Below are 19673 nucleotides of genomic sequence, written 5' to 3'. Positions count from 1 at the left end.
ACAGCTGGCGCGTCGTGTCGCTCAGTGGTAAAAGACACGTGGTTACTTTCCCAGCCCTGGTCCTACACATGGACTTCACCAATTGCCAACATGTTATTAGTTATATGTTAGGCAATATTGTATTATATTGTATGATGTTATTGTTACAAGGGTACAGTTATGTTTTCAATGTATATATATGAATGTATTGGTTATTGTGTTATAGCTTGTAAAATAATGTTCCCCCCCATATGACTGCGCAGATAACCTGTGTGTTTGCTGTTGTGTAGATACAGCCAGTCTCAGATGTCAGGCCATACAACCCCCCCTCATTCTTCCCCACACAATGGATTCCAGGCCACACAATCAGATTAAGTAAGGTTACTTTAGTTAACATCTATTGTGGCCTAGGGGACATGCCTGGGCATGTGAAAGTAGGTTTGCTCTGAAACTGTCTGGGGGTGTCGCCTTATTGTAGGAAAGACAAAGGTTTGATAATAGGAAAGGGGGGAGGTGAGAGAGATCTGGGACAGAAGGTGAGAGAGTGGCAGGAGACTGACTAAGAAGTAATGTTCTGTCAGGAGTTCCAGGAGGGAATTGTCGTGTAGAATTGGATCACAGAAGTGTGCTGAGCTGTTTATAACCCAATCTGTTCAATAAACCACTGTTGGTTTTTCATCTACCACCGTGACTGAGTGATTTGGAACCCAATATCCTCACAGTCCCCATTTACCATCCTCACCAGGAGTACCTCAGATTTGTGGTACAGGATTGTCATTACCAATTCCAGACGTTGCCGTTTGGTCTGTCCACGGCACCGAGGGTATTTACCAAGGTAATGGCCGAAATGATGATACTCCTTCGAAAAAAGAGAGTTTTAATTATCCCATACTTGGACGATCTCCTGATAAAGGCGAGGTCCAGGGAGCAGTTGTTGGTCGGGGTAGCACTATCTCGGGAGGTGCTACAACAGCACGGTTGGATTCTAAATATTCCAAAGTCACAGCTGGTCCCTACGACACGTCTACTGTTCCTGGGGATGGTTCTGGACACAGAACAGAAAAAAGTGTTTCTCCCGGAGGAGAAAGCCAAGGAGCTGTCATCTCTAGTCAGAGGCCTCCTGAAACCAAAACAGGTGTCGGTGCATCACTGCACGCGAGTCCTGGGAAAAATGGTAGCTTCCTACGAAGCAATTCCATTCGGCAGGTTCCATGCAAAGACTTTTCAGTGGGACCTGTTGGACAAGTGGTCCGGATCGCATCTTCAGATGCATCGGCTGATAACCCTGTCTCCAAGGACCAGGGTGTCTCTGCTGTGGTGGCTGCAAAGTGCTCATCTTCAAGAGGGCCGCAGATTCGGCATACAGGACTGGGTCCTGGTGACCACGGATGCCAGCCTTCGAGGCTGGGGGGGGACTATGGTCGAGTCAGGAGACTTCCCTACACATAAATATTCTGGAACTGAGGGCCATTTACAATGCCCTAAGTCAGGCAAAACCCCTGCTTCAAAACCAGCCGGTACTGATCCAGTCAGACAACATCACGGCAGTCGCCCATGTAAACCGACAGGGCGGCACAAGAAGCAGGACGGCGATGGCAGAAGCCACAAGGATTCTCCGATGGGCGGAAAATCACGTGTTAGCACTGTCAGCAGTGTTCATTCCGGGAGTGGACAACTGGGAAGCAGACTTCCTCAGCAGGCACGACCTCCACCCAGGAGAGTGGGGACTTCATCCGGAAGTCTTCCAACTGATTGTAAACCGTTGGGAAAGGCCACAGGTGGACATGATGGCGTCCCGCCTCAACAAAAAGCTAGAAAGATATTGCGCCAGGTCAAGAGACCCTCAGGCGATAGCTGTGGACGCTCTAGTGACACCGTGGGTGTACCGGTCGGTTTATGTGTTCCCTCCTCTTCCTCTCATACCCAAGGTACTGAGGCTAATAAGGAGAAGAGGAGTAAGAACTATACTCATTGTTCCGGATTGGCCAAGAAGAGCTTGGTACCCGGAACTTCAAGAAATGATCTCAGAGGACCCATGGTCTCTGCCGCTCAGACAGGACCTGCTGCAGCAGGGGCCCTGTCTGTTCCAAGACTTACCGCGGCTGCATTTGACGGCATGGCGGTTGAACACCGGATCCTGAAGGAAAAGGGCATTCCGGAGGAAGTCATTCCTACGCTGATTAAAGCTAGGAAAGAAGTGACCGCAAACCATTATCACCGCATTTGGCGAAAATATGTTGTGTGGTGTGAGGCCAGGAAGGCCCCAACGGAGGAATTTCAGCTGGGCCGTTTTCTGCACTTCCTACAGTCAGGGGTGACTATGGGCCTAAAATTGGGTTCCATTAAGGTCCAGATTTCGGCTCTATCGATTTTCTTCCAGAGAGAACTGGCTTCACTACCTGAAGTTCAGACTTTTGTTAAGGGAGTGCTGCATATTCAGCCCCCTTTTGTGCCTCCAGTGGCACCTTGGGATCTCAACGTGGTGTTGGATTTCCTAAAGTCACATTGGTTTGAGCCTCTTAAAACCGTGGAATTAAAATATCTCACGTGGAAAGTGGTCATGCTGTTGGCCTTGGCTTCGGCCAGGCGTGTGTCAGAATTGGCGGCTTTGTCATGTAAAAGCCCTTATCTGATTTTCCATATGGATAGGGCAGAATTGAGGACTCGTCCCCAGTTTCTCCCTAAGGTGGTATCAGCCTTTCATTTGAACCAACCTATCGTGGTGCCTGCGGCTACTAAAGACTTGGAGGCTTCCAAGTTGTTGGACGTAGTCAGGGCCCTGAAAATTTATGTTTCCAGGACGGCTAGTGTCAGGAAAACTGACTCGCTATTTATCCTGTATGCACCCAACAAGCTGGGTGCTCCTGCTTCAAAGCAGACTATTGCTCGCTGGATCTGTAGTACGATTCAGCTTGCACATTCTGCGGCTGGACTGCCGCATCCTAAATCAGTGAAAGCCCATTCCACGAGGAAGGTGGGCTCTTCTTGGGCGGCTGCCCGAGGGGTCTCGGCTTTACAACTTTGCCGAGCAGCTACTTGGTCGGGGTCAAACACATTTGCTAAATTCTACAAGTTTGACACCCTGGCTGAGGAGGACCTAGAGTTTGCCCATTCGGTGCTGCAGAGTCATCCGCACTCTCCCGCCCGTTTGGGAGCTTTGGTATAATCCCCATGGTCCTTACGGAGTCCCAGCATCCACTTAGGACGTCAGAGAAAATAAGATTTTACTCACCGGTAAATCTATTTCTCGTAGTCCGTAGTGGATGCTGGGCGCCCATCCCAAGTGCGGATTGTCTGCAATACTTGTATATAGTTATTGTTTAACTAAAGGGTTATTGTTGAGCCATCTGTTGAGAGGCTCAGTTATTATTCATACTGTTAACTGGGTATAGTATCACGAGTTATACGGTGTGATTGGTGTGGCTGGTATGAGTCTTACCCGGGATTCAAAATCCTTCCTTATTGTGTCAGCTCTTCCGGGCACAGTATCCTAACTGAGGTCTGGAGGAGGGTCATAGGTGGAGGAGCCAGTGCACACCAGGTAGTCCTAAAGCTTTCTTTAGTTGTGCCCAGTCTCCTGCGGAGCCGCTATTCCCCATGGTCCTTACGGAGTCCCAGCATCCACTACGGACTACGAGAAATAGATTTACCGGTGAGTAAAATCTTATTTTATGAACCGAGTCACCTCACGTGGCGAGCGAAAGGTTGCAGGTTTCTATTCCCAATTTATGTCCACGTGGATGGTAAAAGATGAAAAAGTTGGGGGGAAAACTTGTGTCGACCATTGTTATTTTGATCTCTTGAACCCGCCAACCTTAAGCACCGTCAACCTTTTACATGTTGACATAATGTGTGTCAACAATATGGGGTCAACCTATAAACCATATACCGTTTATCACAAGGAAATTGTAGTCCATTCTCACACAACCCGCTCATGTCATTGTGATATCTTGTGGTAGTTGGGGCCATGGCAAATAATAAGATTTTACTTACCGGTAAATCTATTTCTCGTAGTCCGTAGTGGATGCTCCGTAAGGACCATGGGGAATAGACGGGCTCCGCAGGAGACATGGGCACTTTAAGAAAGAATTTAGATTCTGGTGTGCTCTGGCTCCTCCCTCTATGTCCCTCCTCCAGACCTCAGTTAGAGAAACTGTGCCCGGAAGAGCTGACAGTACAAGGAAAGGATTTTGGGAATCCAGGGTAAGACTCATACCAGCCACACCAATCACACCGTATAACTTGTGATAACTTTACCCAGTTAACAGTATGAACAATCACAGAGCATCAGATAAACTCCGATGCAACTATAACTTAACCCTTATTTAAGCAATAACTATATACAAGCATTGCAGAAGAAGTCCGCACTTGGGACGGGCGCCCAGCATCCACTACGGACTACGAGAAATAGATTTACCGGTAAGTAAAATCTTATTTTATCTAACGTCCTAGTGGATGCTGGGGACTCCGTAAGAACCATGGGGATTATACCAAAGCTCCCAAACGGGCGGGAGAGTGCGGATGACTCTACAGCACCGAATGAGCAAACACAAGGTCCTCCTCAGCCAGGGTATCAAACTTGTAGAACTTTGCAAAGGTGTTTGAACCTGACCAAGTAGCCGCTCGGCAAAGCTGTAATGCCGAGACCCCTCGGGCAGCCGCCCAAGAAGAGCCCACCTTCCTTGTGGAATGGGCCTTAACTGATTTAGGCAGCGGCAATCCAGCCGCAGAATGAGCCTGCTGAATCGTGTTACAGATCCAGCGAGCAATAGTTTGCTTTGAAGCAGGCGCCCCAAGCTTGTTGGAAGCATACAGGATAAACAAAGATTCTGTTTTCCTGACCTTAGCCGTTCTGGCTACATAAACCTTCAAAACCCCGACTACATCCAGTGACTCGGAATCCTCCAAGTCAGTAGTAGCCACAGGCACCACAATAGGTTGGTTTATATGAAAGGATGAAACCACTTTCGGCAGAAATTGTGGGCGGGTCCGCAATTCTGCTCTATCCGCATGGAAAACCAGATAAGGGCTTTTATGTGACAAAGCCGCCATTTCTGACACACGCCTAGCCCAAGCCAAGGCTAATAGCATGACCACCTTCCACGTGAGATATTTTACTTCCACCGTTTTGAGTGGTTCAAACCAGTGTGATTTCAGGAAACTCAACACCACGTTAAGATCCCAAGGTGCCACTGGAGGCACAAAAGGGGGCTGAATATGCAGCACTCCCTTTACAAACGTCTGAACTTCAGGCAGAGAAGCCAGTTCTTTTTGAAAGAAAATGGATAAGGCCGAAATCTGAACCTTAATGGAACCCAATTTAAGGCCCAAAGTCGCTCCCGACTGTAGGAAGTGAAGGAAAAGGCCCAGCTGGAATTCCTCCGTAGGGGCATTCCTGCCTCACACCAAGCCACATATTTTCGCCATATACGGTGATAATGTTGAGCCGTCACATCCTTCCTAGCCTCTATCAGCGTAGGAATGACCTCATCCGGAATGCCTTTTTCTGCTAGGATGCGGCGTTCAACCGCCATGCCGTCAAACGCAGCCGCGGTAAGTCTTGGAACAGACAGGGCCCCTGTTGCACAAGTCCTGTCCTAGAGGCAGAGGCCACGGGTCCTCTGTGAGCATTTCTTGCAGATCTGGATACCAAGTCCTTCTTGGCCAATCCGGAACAAAGAGTATTGTTCTCACTCCTCTTTTCCTTATGATTCTCAGCACCTTGGGTATGAGAGGAAGAGGAGGAAATACATAGACCGACGGGAACACCCACGGTGTCACCAGTGCGTCCACAGCTATCGCCTGATGGTCTCTTGACCTGGCGCCATATCTCTGCAGCTTTTTGTTGAGGCGGGATGCCATCATGTCCACCTGTGGCAGTTCCCACCGACTTGCAATCTGCATGAAGACTTCTTGATGAAGTCCCCACTCTCCCGGGTGGAGGTCGTGTCTGCTGAGGAAGTCTGCTTCCCAGTTGTCCACTCCCGGAATGAACACTGCTGACAGTGCGCTTACGTGATTCTCCGCCCTGCGAAGAATTCTGGTGGCTTCTACCATCGCCACCCTACTCCTTGTGCCGTCTTGGCGGTTTACATGAGCCACTGCGGTGATATTGTCTGACTGAATCAGAACCGGTTGGTCGCGAAGCAGGGACTCCGCTTGACTTAGGGCGTTGTATATGGCCCTTAGTTCCAGGATGTTGATGTGAAGGCAAGTCTCCTGACTTGACGACAGCCCTTGGAAATTTCCTCCCTGTGTGACTGCCCCCCACCCTCGGAGGCTTGCATCCGTGGTCACCAGGACCCAGTTCTGAATGCCGAATCTGCGACCTTCGAGAAGGTGAGCACTCTGCAGCCACCACAGGAGAGACACCCTGGCCCTGGGGGGATAGGATGATTAACCGATGCATCTGAAGATGTGATCCGGACCACTTGTCCAGTAAGTCCCATTGGAAGGTCCTCGCATGGAACCTGCCGAAGGGAATGGCCTCGTATGATGCCACCATCCTTCCCAGGACTCGAGTGCAGTGATGCACTGACACCTGTTTTGGTTTTAATAGATTCCTGACCAGTGTCACGAGCTCCTGAGCTCTCTCTATCGGGAGATAAACCCTTTTCTGGTCTGTGTCTAGGATCATGCCTAGGAGAGGCAGATGAGCTGTAGGAACCAACTGCGACTTTGGAATATATAGAATCCAGCCGAGTTGCCGTTACACTTCCAGAGAAAGTGATACGCTGTTCAGCAACTGCTCTCTTGATCTCGCTTTTATGAGGAGATCGTCCAAGTACGTGATAATAGTGACACCTTGCTTCCACAGGAGCACCATCATTTCCGCCATTACCTTGGTGAATATTCTCGGGGCCGTGGAGAGACCAAACGGCAACGTCTGAAATTGGTCATGACAATCCCGTACCGCAATTCTGAGGTACGCCTGATGAGGTGGATAAATGGGGACATGAAGGTATGCATCCTTTATGTCCAGAGTCACCATAAAATCTCCCCCTTTCAGGCTTGCAATGACCGCTCTTAGCGATTCCATCTTGAACTTGAACCTTTTCAGGTATATGTTCAGGGATTTTAAATTCAATATGGGTCTGACCGAACCGTCTGGTTTCGGGACTACAACATGGTCGAATAATAACCCCCTCCTTGTTGAAGGAGGGGAACCTTGACCACCACCTGTTGAAGTTTCCCTCTCGTGGGGGGAAGCCGGCAGGGCCGTCGGTGAGGGGGCATCTTCTCAAAGTCCAGCTTGTATCCCTGAGACACAATATCTATTGCCCAGGGATCTAACAGGGAGTGAACCCACTTGTGGCTGAACTTACGAAGGCGTGCCCCCACCGGGCCTAGCTCCGCCTGTGGAGCCCCAGCGACATGCGGTGGATTTTGTAGAGGCCGGGGAGGACTTCTGTTCCTGGGAAATAGCTGTGTTGTGCAGCTTCTTTCCTCTGCCCCCCCCTCTGGCAAGAAAGGACGCACCTCGGACTTTCTTGTTTCTTTGTTTCGAAAAGCTGCATTTGATAATATCATGCTTTCCTAGGCTGTGCAGTAATATAAGGCAAAATATCAGAATTACCAGCTATAGCTGTGGAGACCAGGTCCGAGAACCCTTCTCCACACAATCCTCAGCCTTCCATATGCCTCTTAAGTCGGCATCATCTGTCCATTGCATATTCTACAGGACACGTCAAGCAGAAATCGACATAGCTTTGACTCTAGGACCCAGTATACTCATGTCTCTTTGGGCATGTTTTATATATATATATATCTCTTAAGACAGCATCTTTAATATATATATCTCTATATATACATATATATATATATATTGACAATGCTAAATTCCTTTGTCGTATAACCAACCCTTATGAAGCTAAGAACACTGTACGCTGTTTACTTAAGAAGTACCGTAATGGTACGCTATCTGCGTAGCGATCGCTCAGCCGTAGGCGAGACGCTCAAGCGTCACGTTCGCTCGCGGCCCAGTGATCACAGGACACGTTATTGGTTAAGTCTAGGGGAAAGATTCGCTGTTACGTAGTGTACGCTAGAGACCACGAGGAGGTCACCAGCGGTGCAGACGCTCACGACACTATACCTTTATGTTAAACCTTATACCAATGAAACACACAGAATACCTTAATGTGAGTACAGGGTGTAAATGCAACCTTGTGTAACCTGACTACCTACAAAGCTGTTTGAGCGTCACCGACGCTCAAATGAACACTTAACACTATAGTAAATACACAAATACTGATTTAGGGTTCCAAAGCCTATTATCTGTATTATATCTAGTATACTTGTAAAAGAGTAACACAGTACAAATGATACACTACAATATAACAAAGACTTCCTAACCAAACACCTAACTAAGGGATAAACTACAATGCTATCCTGGTCTAACACAATACAATACAATACTATAATACTACGAAGTATTTAAGAGAAAAGAGGAGAGAGAGAGAGATAGAGAGAGAGAGAGAGAGAGAGATATTGGCTCGCAGAAAGACAATGATTACGGAGAGAACTTACGCACAAAGGGTATGATCGCCTGCGCCTCGATATCCAGCTCCCGATTATCAGCAGATAACCGTTGATGAGAGAGTGAGAGCTGGATGTGGTCGGTCTGCCTATTTATGCCCCACACACAATGCAATCTCCTAGTCCCTACAATCCTACAGTTTATTGGACACAGGAATTCGGCCCTGTACTGTAACCAAAGGTCATAGGTTGATTCATACAGGTGGGCTGTGCTGATTTCCAACAGCTCAGGTGGGTGGGGAACTGGGTTTCCCGCCGCATACCTGAGTATGTGCAAATCATAGAAATGGACATAAACTTCTTATGTCCATAACTATTCGCACGAGCGATTAATACGCTCCAAACCAACACCGGAATATTGCTAATTAAATACTCTTCCGATGGGTATCAAACACTGCTGTATGACTCCTGTTAGACCCTTCGTGCAATACAAAGAGGGATTCCTCCGCTCAGGGACATTCTATCTAAACCAAACTTACAGAAACTATTGAGGGGAACATGATCTATGAAATACATTAATTGTGAATATTTGTAACGAATGAGTCGCACGCTACGATCACATAAACTCTACCGTAAATGCGCATACTGCGCGTGCGAGTGCACGCTATTGCGGGTATGCGCTTCCACGGGAGAGCGTACGCATGCGCAGCACGGACCAGTGTGCGGTGCAAATATGGCAGTGTGCATTAAGACATTTTTCTGACTTCGACAGTCCACCCTTTGGCAGTCAATAATAACTGCCACAAAGCATTTAAGGAGAAAAATGTAAGTCAGGGGTTAATTGATTTCCATGGTTGGGTAGGGGAGGAGAGAGGAGAAGGTGTGAAGAGGGTATGACCTAGTGAGAAAGTAGAAGCATGTGTGTATGAGTCCATGTTTGGGGGGGTCATGTATCATCGTGCCGTACGTGTGGTAAATCAAGCTTCGAGGTATTGCGAAGTATACATTTGAATTCCTTCTTATCCCGTACTAAGGGTCTGTGGATGGGCTGTCAAACTCCACCGAGCTCATTTCGGCTGTGGTTGCAACAAAATGGGGATGCACATTTTAGTTGATGATACATGAATGGGGGAGGTATGTGGTTGCTGATATCTGTGCCTGTATTCCCTATCGACTATGTGTGTCATTACCTGAGGGTTGTAGAGATGAAGATAAAGAACACTTATGGAAAATGCAATGATATTCTATGTCAGGGAAATGTACATTCGTCGATTGAGGTCTTGATTGGTGTCATTTGCTTGGAGTCTTCTTCTTTGTGCTTTTGCTCATAAATCGTGAGTAAAGCAATCAACGTCCATGGATTTACAAAAAAATGTTGGGCTAGCGTGATTTTAAAGTTCCTAGGGAAACTGGGGTACCCATGGCATTGTCCATCAAAATCTTGTATATCAGGTCGTCTGCTCTTCCTCTTTCCATCTTTCCGTTGTCGGCCCCTTGGCTCATCAAATCCTTCGTCTACGTGGGTCTTTGTACCTCGGAGGAAAACATAGAAATGGGTGAAAGACGGACCGTATACTCATTACATCATTACGTCATGGTTTCTAGCATTGGGTCATAAATCAAATCCAGGTTAATTACAGTTTCCTCACTCCTCAAGCTCATCACTTTCGTACTTTGTTTACACTTCGTCAAAGCCTGCCCGCATCTAAATATCAATCCAATCGATATAACGACACCCAAGATACACAGTAGAAACTTTCCAACATCCATTATGACTCCTTGAGCCCACTCTCCCAAACCGGAGAACCAATTTCGCGGGTTCAACCATGACACCCAACCAGTCAGCTCATTACCTACAGCAGCAAGGGTGAGATTGTGTTTCCGACGAAATTCCCATTTTAATTGCAGAATATCATCCATCTTTTGGTCTATGACCTCTACCGGATCCTCGGTACTATTTGTGATGTACGTGCAACACTTTATGCCGTACTGTGTTGCCAATGTAACACAATATCCGCCTGTTACTGCTGTAAGGTAATTAAGAACCATCCTATGCTGAACTAGTTCCGTTTTGTAAGCTTGGAGTTCCCTTCCAGTGTATCTAAACGTGTCATCATACATTTCAGTGATATTATCTAACAAATTGGCGAGTGCGGAAATGTATTTATAATTCATCACTCCTCGAGCGGTACGAGTGAAATCTAACGCTACCAGAACCTGAATCCCGGTGGATTCATGGATAAGATCAGAGGCCGGATGCTCTAACCTTTCTGACAGGTGTCTTTTAACTCGGTGTTCGTAGTGAGTGTGAGTATAAGGAGCTTGGGCACCACGGTGTATGTCTTTCATTTTGTCATGTGTTACAGTCATCACTTCAGGCAATACTTTTCCAATATAACACAATCCTTCAGAGTTTGGGGCAAGCCACTTGTACGCCTTTCTCCCGCATATGAAATATGCATCATCGGGGAGAACATAAGGGACGGAGAAGGACATGACCATGTTACAAACCTTCCAGGTGAAATCTCCTGACCCTAATTCTTCCATCTGTCTAATGCACGTATCAGTTTGTACGATATGTGCACAGTATCCTGGTGATACCTCTCCAACTTTAGTAATCCTATTTCCTAAGGTATATCGATACCGAAAAGATTTTCCTCTACTGGCTATGTGGCGTACGAGCTCTGTATCTGTAGGCATTCTATCTGCTCTGTGTGAAAAGGTCATGGTAAGGTTGCTCCATGACACTTCCCAATTTCCCGGTTTTCTAGGATTGGAGATGTTAAAACATATGAGGGACCTATCCACATGGTATTGGTGGAGCTTCAAACTAGGAGGGCTGGAGATGTTAAACCTCCGGTCCACCGGTCTCCCACCACTTAGCTCAAGTACCTCCCCTAACGTTAAAGGAAATGGTACTAGCCCTGATTTGCTGTGACCCTGAGGTACTTGAGAGCATACCCAACAATCGGTCTTGTTTAATACGTTACCCACTAGAGAGTGATAGTCACTCAATGGATGCCGGTCCATATGGATATTAAAACTAGATTGGCATTTCTTTATGCATCCATCTTCAACCAGATTATCACAAAGCCTACAGATACAATTTTCTTCAGCTAACAATCCATCACAATTTCTTCTATCGGATCGTTTTCTGATACTCGCCTTTGCTTGTTGGATTGGTTGATCTTGGAAAACTACACCTCCATCATCATAATCGGAACCCATTCCAGAACCTCTCTCGACCTCTATGGTACTCTCGCCGGAACAGACTGCTCTGGTCAACATCATGGTCAACATCAAAATCCGGATTACAGTCTCTTGGGGCAAGTCCATCTTTGAGGAGGAAATGGAGAAGAATGAGAAAGGGGAAAAAGAAATATCAAGGGAGAAGGGATGGGAAGTGGAGAAAAACAATAAAAGGGAGTGGGGAGTCGACAGCTGCTTTCGATCTTCAAGGCTCAGGTGCCGCCTCAGTCCTCCTGAAACAGACACTCCAGTGATACAACCTCTACCGTCTGTTCCTTATCACGGGACTTCTCTGGGTCAGCAACCTTTTTGCAGTGGGATGAATGGACCCAAGTCTCTCTCTCAGCAACCTTCAATGCTGTGGTGCTAGTCAATAAGACCTGGTATGGTCCTTCCCATCTATCAATAAGACAACCCGTTGACACGACCTCACCTATCCCTCCGCTAGGGGCTTTCACTAATCTCGTGGGTGTCGCTGTGCCTACTGTGGTCTCTGATATGGTGGCCGCAAGAGAGAGAGCTGAAATTGTTGCCGAATCGTCTTCTTGTTCACACTCCTGAGGAAGGTTCAAAACAGGGTACAACTTGCACGGGTTAATACTTGCATGAGTTATTCGGTTAACATCATTTACATTTACAGGGTTACTAAGAGTTTGTGTTTTACAACCCAGTGCGTTTCTCTCCGCAATCAACCTCTCTCCTGCAATGTATGGTGGAGGAGGAGCTGTGGCAATCAGCTTCCTGACCGCCCCAGTTCCCGCCGCCAGAGCCAAACCTCTCTGTATCTCACCTTCCTGGTGCCATAACTGCAAGTAATCATGATGCTGAATTCGTCTCTTTGATGATTTTACGAGACATATCCTCCTCCTTAAATTTTGTAACACATCTGGACTGAAGCTACCTATTCTTGGGAACTTGTCCCTGTCTTGTACAGTCATTCTCTCCCATTCATCACATAAAACCTCTGTGTGACTACCGTATTTTTCACACATAATGTATCTTGCCGACCCGACTGGTCGGTTCTCCGAATCAACCTGAACCTGGGTTGATCGCCCCCTACCTGAGCAACTGGCCCCCATCGTCTGTAGGTGTTGCTTAGTCCTCCTTGGATTTTCTGTATCAAGGTTTTCAGCAAGCCTTTACAGACAACCAAATTACTCCACAGTAGGCCGGCGGTGGCGGTTTACCGAGTACCCCACTCACTCGCCCACCTCGACCAATACGACCTGATCACACCGATATGGTGCTGGCGTACTCGATACAGGGCCCCTATGGAACCTTCAGTTTACTGGAACATATGAGGGTTACCCGCAGGACACTTACTCTTTCCAGTAAAGTTGGGGTTGTTAGATAGTTCCTGAGTGACCAGCGAACTTCCCTTCCAAAAATAAAAAATTACACAAATCACGTCAGAATGTACAAGTAGCGTTTGTGACCACTTTTCTCTAATGGTATGAGGTCAGATTACTAACTACTGCACACAATTACGTGCGGTCCAATCGTTCAGTACGCGAGCACTATTTGTCATGTACTGAAAGATTAATGGAATCGATGTTTCCGGCTGCGATTCCTTCAACCAGAGCTTGTATGGCCTATATGGGTTCTGCACCAACACCCCAGGCGTTGTGCCACTGGACTTTTATAGCGGACCTTTTTACCTTATGACCTCCTGGTCTTGTTACCTTATGGTCCGCTATACTCTAATGCTCAAATATTATTTAACCAGGGATGCCTCCCTAGCCACCGTATATGTCACTTACACGTATGTCCCTTTACGAGTACCCGACTTTCCTTTTGGTTCCACCTTTAAAATTGTATAAACTTTTGTATACAAAACACACTCACTCAACACATGTACACTTTTGTTTCTATATCTATTTCTGCGCAGAAATTGTCTTCAGGCCAAGTGTGTTACCAATTAGGAGCAGGATCTGTTAAACTAAATTTCAGATTTTCCAAAAATAGATTTGCGTTATTTACCGCTTCGCGTTATTTATCGCTGTGCGTTAATTATCGCTTTGCGCTAAAATCCAACTTTATCACAACTTGAGCTACGTGGGCGTAACCAGACGCTACGTTGCGTAATGTACGCTGCGTGCGTCTGCCTTTTGGATTGCGTACGCTAGTCTTTGTTAGCGACACGTGTACGCAATGCAAAGGATCCACCGTAACACAATATATATTTTATCAATGTAGATGATCCCTGATCATCTACCGCAATCCACACTGCACACTGGCTGCCTCGTCTCTCGGACAAGCCGTGTGTTGTTCTATACTTTAACTATTACCTCTATTATTAAATAACAGCAAATCTCCTTTTAGCCCTTTCTATCAACTATAAAAATGTGGCAAACAGGAATAGTGATATACGAAAAATGAAATACACAAGTGAAAAGAAATGCAGGTATATATGCGTGCGTATGCAAGACAAAAGAAAAAAATAAACAGTTTTAAAAAGACACAAGCGTTTTGTTCTTACTTCCGGTTACCGGGTTCCTTCAGCACTCTTTACCTAAGCGAAGCAGACGCTTATCCCGTCAGCAACTGCGAGACAACCTCCCACCCTTTTGCTGGGGGATAAAGTCTGCTGATCTACCTAGTGCAGATGTGAAAAGGACCGGGCGAGCCCGCAATTGACAATGCTAAATTCCTTTGTCGTATAACCAACCCTTATGAAGCTAAGAACACTGTACGCTGTTTACTTAAGAAGTACCGTAATGGTACGCTATCTGCGTAGCGATCGCTCAGCCGTAGGCGAGACGCTCAAGCGTCACGTTCGCTCGCGGCCCAGTGATCACAGGACACGTTATTGGTTAAGTCTAGGGGAAAGATTCGCTGTTACGTAGTGTACGCTAGAGACCACGAGGAGGTCACCAGCGGTGCAGACGCTCACGACACTATACCTTTATGTTAAACCTTATACCAATGAAACACACAGAATACCTTAATGTGAGTACAGGGTGTAAATGCAACCTTGTGTAACCTGACTACCTACAAAGCTGTTTGAGCGTCACCGACGCTCAAATGAACACTTAACACTATAGTAAATACACAAATACTGATTTAGGGTTCCAAAGCCTATTATCTGTATTATATCTAGTATACTTGTAAAAGAGTAACACAGTACAAATGATACACTACAATATAACAAAGACTTCCTAACCAAACACCTAACTAAGGGATAAACTACAATGCTATCCTGGTCTAACACAATACAATACAATACTATAATACTACGAAGTATTTAAGAGAAAAGAGGAGAGAGAGAGAGATAGAGAGAGAGAGAGAGAGAGAGATATTGGCTCGCAGAAAGACAATGATTACGGAGAGAACTTACGCACAAAGGGTATGATCGCCTGCGCCTCGATATCCAGCTCCCGATTATCAGCAGATAACCGTTGATGAGAGAGTGAGAGCTGGATGTGGTCGGTCTGCCTATTTATGCCCCACACACAATGCAATCTCCTAGTCCCTACAATCCTACAGTTTATTGGACACAGGAATTCGGCCCTGTACTGTAACCAAAGGTCATAGGTTGATTCATACAGGTGGGCTGTGCTGATTTCCAACAGCTCAGGTGGGTGGGGAACTGGGTTTCCCGCCGCATACCTGAGTATGTGCAAATCATAGAAATGGACATAAACTTCTTATGTCCATAACTATTCGCACGAGCGATTAATACGCTCCAAACCAACACCGGAATATTGCTAATTAAATACTCTTCCGATGGGTATCAAACACTGCTGTATGACTCCTGTTAGACCCTTCGTGCAATACAAAGAGGGATTCCTCCGCTCAGGGACATTCTATCTAAACCAAACTTACAGAAACTATTGAGGGGAACATGATCTATGAAATACATTAATTGTGAATATTTGTAACGAATGAGTCGCACGCTACGATCACATAAACTCTACCGTAAATGCGCATACTGCGCGTGCGAGTGCACGCTATTGCGGGTATGCGCTTCCACGGGAGAGCGTACGCATGCGCAGCACGGACCAGTGTGCGGTGCAAATATGGCAGTGTGCATTAAGACATTTTTCTGACTTCGACAATATATATATATATATATACATACATACTAGGGTCTCAATCTCTGCTGATAAGGTACCTGTCCACGCTGCCACAGCGCTATAAACCCATGCCGACACAATCGCCGGTCTGAGTAGTGTACCAGAATGTGCACGCTATCTGCAGGATCCCTGAGAATAGCTGTTACGTCAGGGCTACCTTTTGGGCAAACGTGACACCCTAGGGGAAGATTCCCATCATATCCTGTCCCTAGTGGGGAAAGGATACTGCCTGAGAATTCTTTGTGGGAAACTGCAGTCTCTTGTCTGGAGATTCCCGCTCTTTTTCATCATGAGAGGAGGGGAATTTACCTCAGCTTTCTTCCCCTTAAACATGTGTACCCTTGTGTCAGGGACAGATGAGTCATCAGTGATATGCAAATCATCTTTTATTACAATAATCATATATTGAATACTTTTCTGCCATTTTGGCTGTAACTTTGCATTATCGTAGTCGACACTGGAGTCAAACTCCGTGTCGATATCAGTGTCTATTATTTTGGATAGTGAGCATTGAGAGGCTCTGAAGGTCTCTGCGACATAGGAAATCTACCCATGTCTGTCCCTATCTGTTTTCTAATCTTTTGTGCAATAAATTCACCTTAGCACTTAATTACACATATCCAAACAGGTGTCGGCGTTGTCGACGGAGACACCCTCTCACACACATATTTGCTCCATCTCCTCCTTAGGGGAGCCTTTTACCTCAGACATGTCGACACACACGTACCGACACACCACACACTCAGGGAATGCTCATCTGAAGACAATTCCCCCATAAGGCCCTTTGGAGAGACAGCGAGAGAGTATGCCAGCACACACCCCAGCGCTATTAACCCAGGAATAACACAGTAACTTAATGTTAACCTAGTAGCTGCTGTTTATATTGATTTTTGCGCCTAATTATGTGCCCCCCCTCTCTTTTGACCCTCTTCTACCGTGTAACTGCAGGGGAGAGACTGGGGAGCTTCCTCTCAGCGGTGCTGTGGAGAAAAAACATGGCGCTGGTGAGTGCTGAGGAAGAAGCCCTGCCCCCTCGACGGCAGGCTTCTGTCCCGCTTTCATGTACAATTTTGGCGGGGGCTCATACATATATACAGTGCCCAACTGTATATTATGCAAACTTTTGCCAAAGAGGTCTCTAATTGCTGCCCAGGGCGCCCCCCCCCCTGCGCCCTGCACCCTTACAGTGACCGGAGTATGTGGGTGTAGTGTGGGAGCAATGGCGCACAGCTGCAGTGCTGTGCGCTACCTCATATGAAGACTGGAGTCTTCTGCCGCCGATTTCGAAGTCTTCTTGCTTCTTTCACCCGGCTTCTGTCTTCCGGCTCTGCGAGGGGGACGGCGGCGCGGCTCCGGGATCGGACGACCAAGGGTGAGATCCTGTGTACGATCCCTCTGGAGCTAATGGTGTCCAGTAGCCTAAGAAGCAGGACCTATCTTCAGAGAGTAGGGCTGCTTCTCTCCCCTCAGTCCCACGATGCAGGGAGTCTGTTGCCAGCAGAGCTCCCTGAAAATAAAAAACCTAACAAAATACTTTCTTATAGCAAGCTCAGGAGAGCTCACTAAGTAGCACCCAGCTCGTCCGGGCACAGATTCAAACTGAGGTCTGGAGGAGGGACATAGAGGGAGGAGCCAGAGCACACCAGAATCTAAATTCTTTCTTAAAGTGCCCATGTCTCCTGCGGAGTCCGTCTATTCCCCATGGTCCTTACGGAGTCCCCAGCATCCACTAGGACGTTAGAGAAAATAAATATTACACATTCTATCCATTTAATTCCTTTATCCGTTTACAGGTGGATGGAAAGTCTGTTGCAAGGGACGCCGGCCACCCCATGTATCCATTTAATGATCCATACTGAGATTATTCCAACGCTGATCTTTCCTGAGACGCCCCATGTGATCTCTGCTACAGCATCTGTGTATTCCTATGCAGCCTGCCCACGCCTAGACGCAGTCACCGCTTTGTGTCTCTGTACCCTCTTACTATCGCTGCTCCTCATTTCCAGACCAGGACCCTGTATCCAGACTATGCAATAAATGACCCCTTTTCCAAAGTAGTTTTATGGCTGCAGTTCTTTCATAACATAAATAATAGGGCATTGTTATGGCAATTTAGGGATATTTATGTAACCCCGCTCCTTTGTCTATGTGCACTTGCAGTTATATGCACATGAGTCCACCTTACACCTACAAAATGATGCTTCAGACACTTTCTGTTTAGAGCTTAGACACTTCCAAAAGCTCCTCAGAGACAGTGTCACATCTATAGTGGGTGCACTCGGGCCCCTGGGTCCAGAGGGGGCCCACACCGCACCTGTTTCTTCTATACTTACGTCTGGTGTCCATCGGTGTTTGTGTGTGGGCCCCCTCCTCTCCCGTAGCCGGCAGTGCTGTTAGCGCTCTGAGCACTAGTCTACAGCGCTTGTGCAGGTCTCCGGAAAAATGGCCGCAGCACCATTTTCCCGGACACCTGCGCAAGTGCTGCTGTCTCTGGCACTGTGCCAGAGTCTCTTTTGCTCAGAGCACTAACAGCAGCACTACAGGAGAGAACACTAACAGCAGCACTACAGGAGAGAAGGGTGCCCACACATGGAGGCTGCACACGGGTCCCCTCTTCTGTAGATACACCACTGCTCAGAGATCTGTCTGCTAGTAACCAATAATGGGGTGTGAACAAAGGGAAGCACTGGAGGACTAGTCACACATATTAACATATTGATCTTCCTCCGGTATGCAGTCATGGTGTCGACAGCAGTAGGTCGCCACTTGCAAACTGTCTACATTGTCATAACGTTGTCATTTCCATGAGGCTGGATTTACTGTTAGGGTTAACATTGCTGTTAGGGACCGGGACATAATGACAGGGAAAACATTTTGCCTACATGCCAACAGTGTCACCATAACATCAGCGTCAACATGTTTAATGTTTACATTATAATCATGCCGACATTCTCATGTTGGCATTGCGAATGCCTAACAAATATAAAGATTCCCTTCCGCCTATAGGGCCTAATTCAGACCTGATCGCTAGGCAGCGTTTTCGTACTGCCTACGATCAGGTCTGAACTGCACATGCGTATGCACCGCAATGCCCAGGCGCGTAGGTCCGGAGCAACGGGATCGGCGGGCAGCAACAGGATGTGCGAGAAAAGCAATCGCACGGGCGATCGAAAGGTGACTGACAGGAAGAGGCCGTTCGTGGGTGGCAACTGACCGTTTTTAAGGAGTGTCCGGAGAAACGCAGGAGGGACCAGGCGTTTGGAGGGAGGGTGTCTGACGTCAGCTCCGGCCCCGATCATCGCACTGGAAGAGTAAGTCCTGGTCTGTGCAGAGACTGCGCAAACTTCTGCACAGCGATTTCCCCCTCCCCTGTAGGCGGCGACTACCTGATCGCAGGGATGCAAAAACTCTCCCTAGCGATCAGGTCTGAATTAGGCCCATAGGCTTGATATATTTATAGATGACATTTTATGTATAGGATTGTCCAGTTATTACTTTATCACCTCCTGATAATTAGACAATTATATTCGCTGTTTATCTACTTGCTTGAGCCATTTGTTATATATGAGCCCTGCCAGCAACACATTGCATGTTACTGTATATACTTAGGCTTGCTGTGTTTTAGCATAAACTCGTAAGATTCTGGCACGGGACAGGCTATCACAAAAGACAAATATATGAATAAACCAGAATAACAAGGGAATATATACCATATAAATATGGACTATGGTATGAGTGGTGCTCCTCTGAGCAGGGCTGCCATCAGAAATCATGAGGCCCGGGACTGTTAAAATATACAGCCCACCCTCTATATGATTCGCAGGAAAGAAACACACACAGGCCCCTGCAGGAAAGACACCAAATGCGCACACAGGCCCCCACAGGAAAGAG

The 19673-nt window shown here is 47.0% G+C and overlaps 1 protein-coding gene across 3 annotated transcripts in view; it reads left to right on the top strand.

Annotated features, from left to right (window-relative positions):
* The window catches only part of LOC134957454 (aldo-keto reductase family 1 member A1), a 71099-nt gene extending 53263 nt beyond the window's left edge, over window positions 1–17836 (top strand). For all 3 annotated transcript variants that reach the window (XM_063939398.1, XM_063939397.1, XM_063939399.1), the window contains one exon: window positions 17576–17836. In XM_063939398.1, the coding sequence (XP_063795468.1) occupies window positions 17576–17641 (66 nt within the window). In that variant the 3' untranslated portion in view covers window positions 17642–17836. The remainder of the gene's footprint in view (window positions 1–17575) is intronic.
* The last annotated feature ends 1837 nt before the right edge of the window (window positions 17837–19673 follow it).

The sequence above is a fragment of the Pseudophryne corroboree genome, chromosome 9, assembly GCF_028390025.1.
Source record: "Pseudophryne corroboree isolate aPseCor3 chromosome 9, aPseCor3.hap2, whole genome shotgun sequence".
NCBI lineage: Eukaryota > Metazoa > Chordata > Amphibia > Anura > Myobatrachidae > Pseudophryne > Pseudophryne corroboree.
The sequence above is the reverse complement of the archived record's forward strand: the minus strand, read 5'-3'. Positions and strand labels throughout refer to the sequence as shown.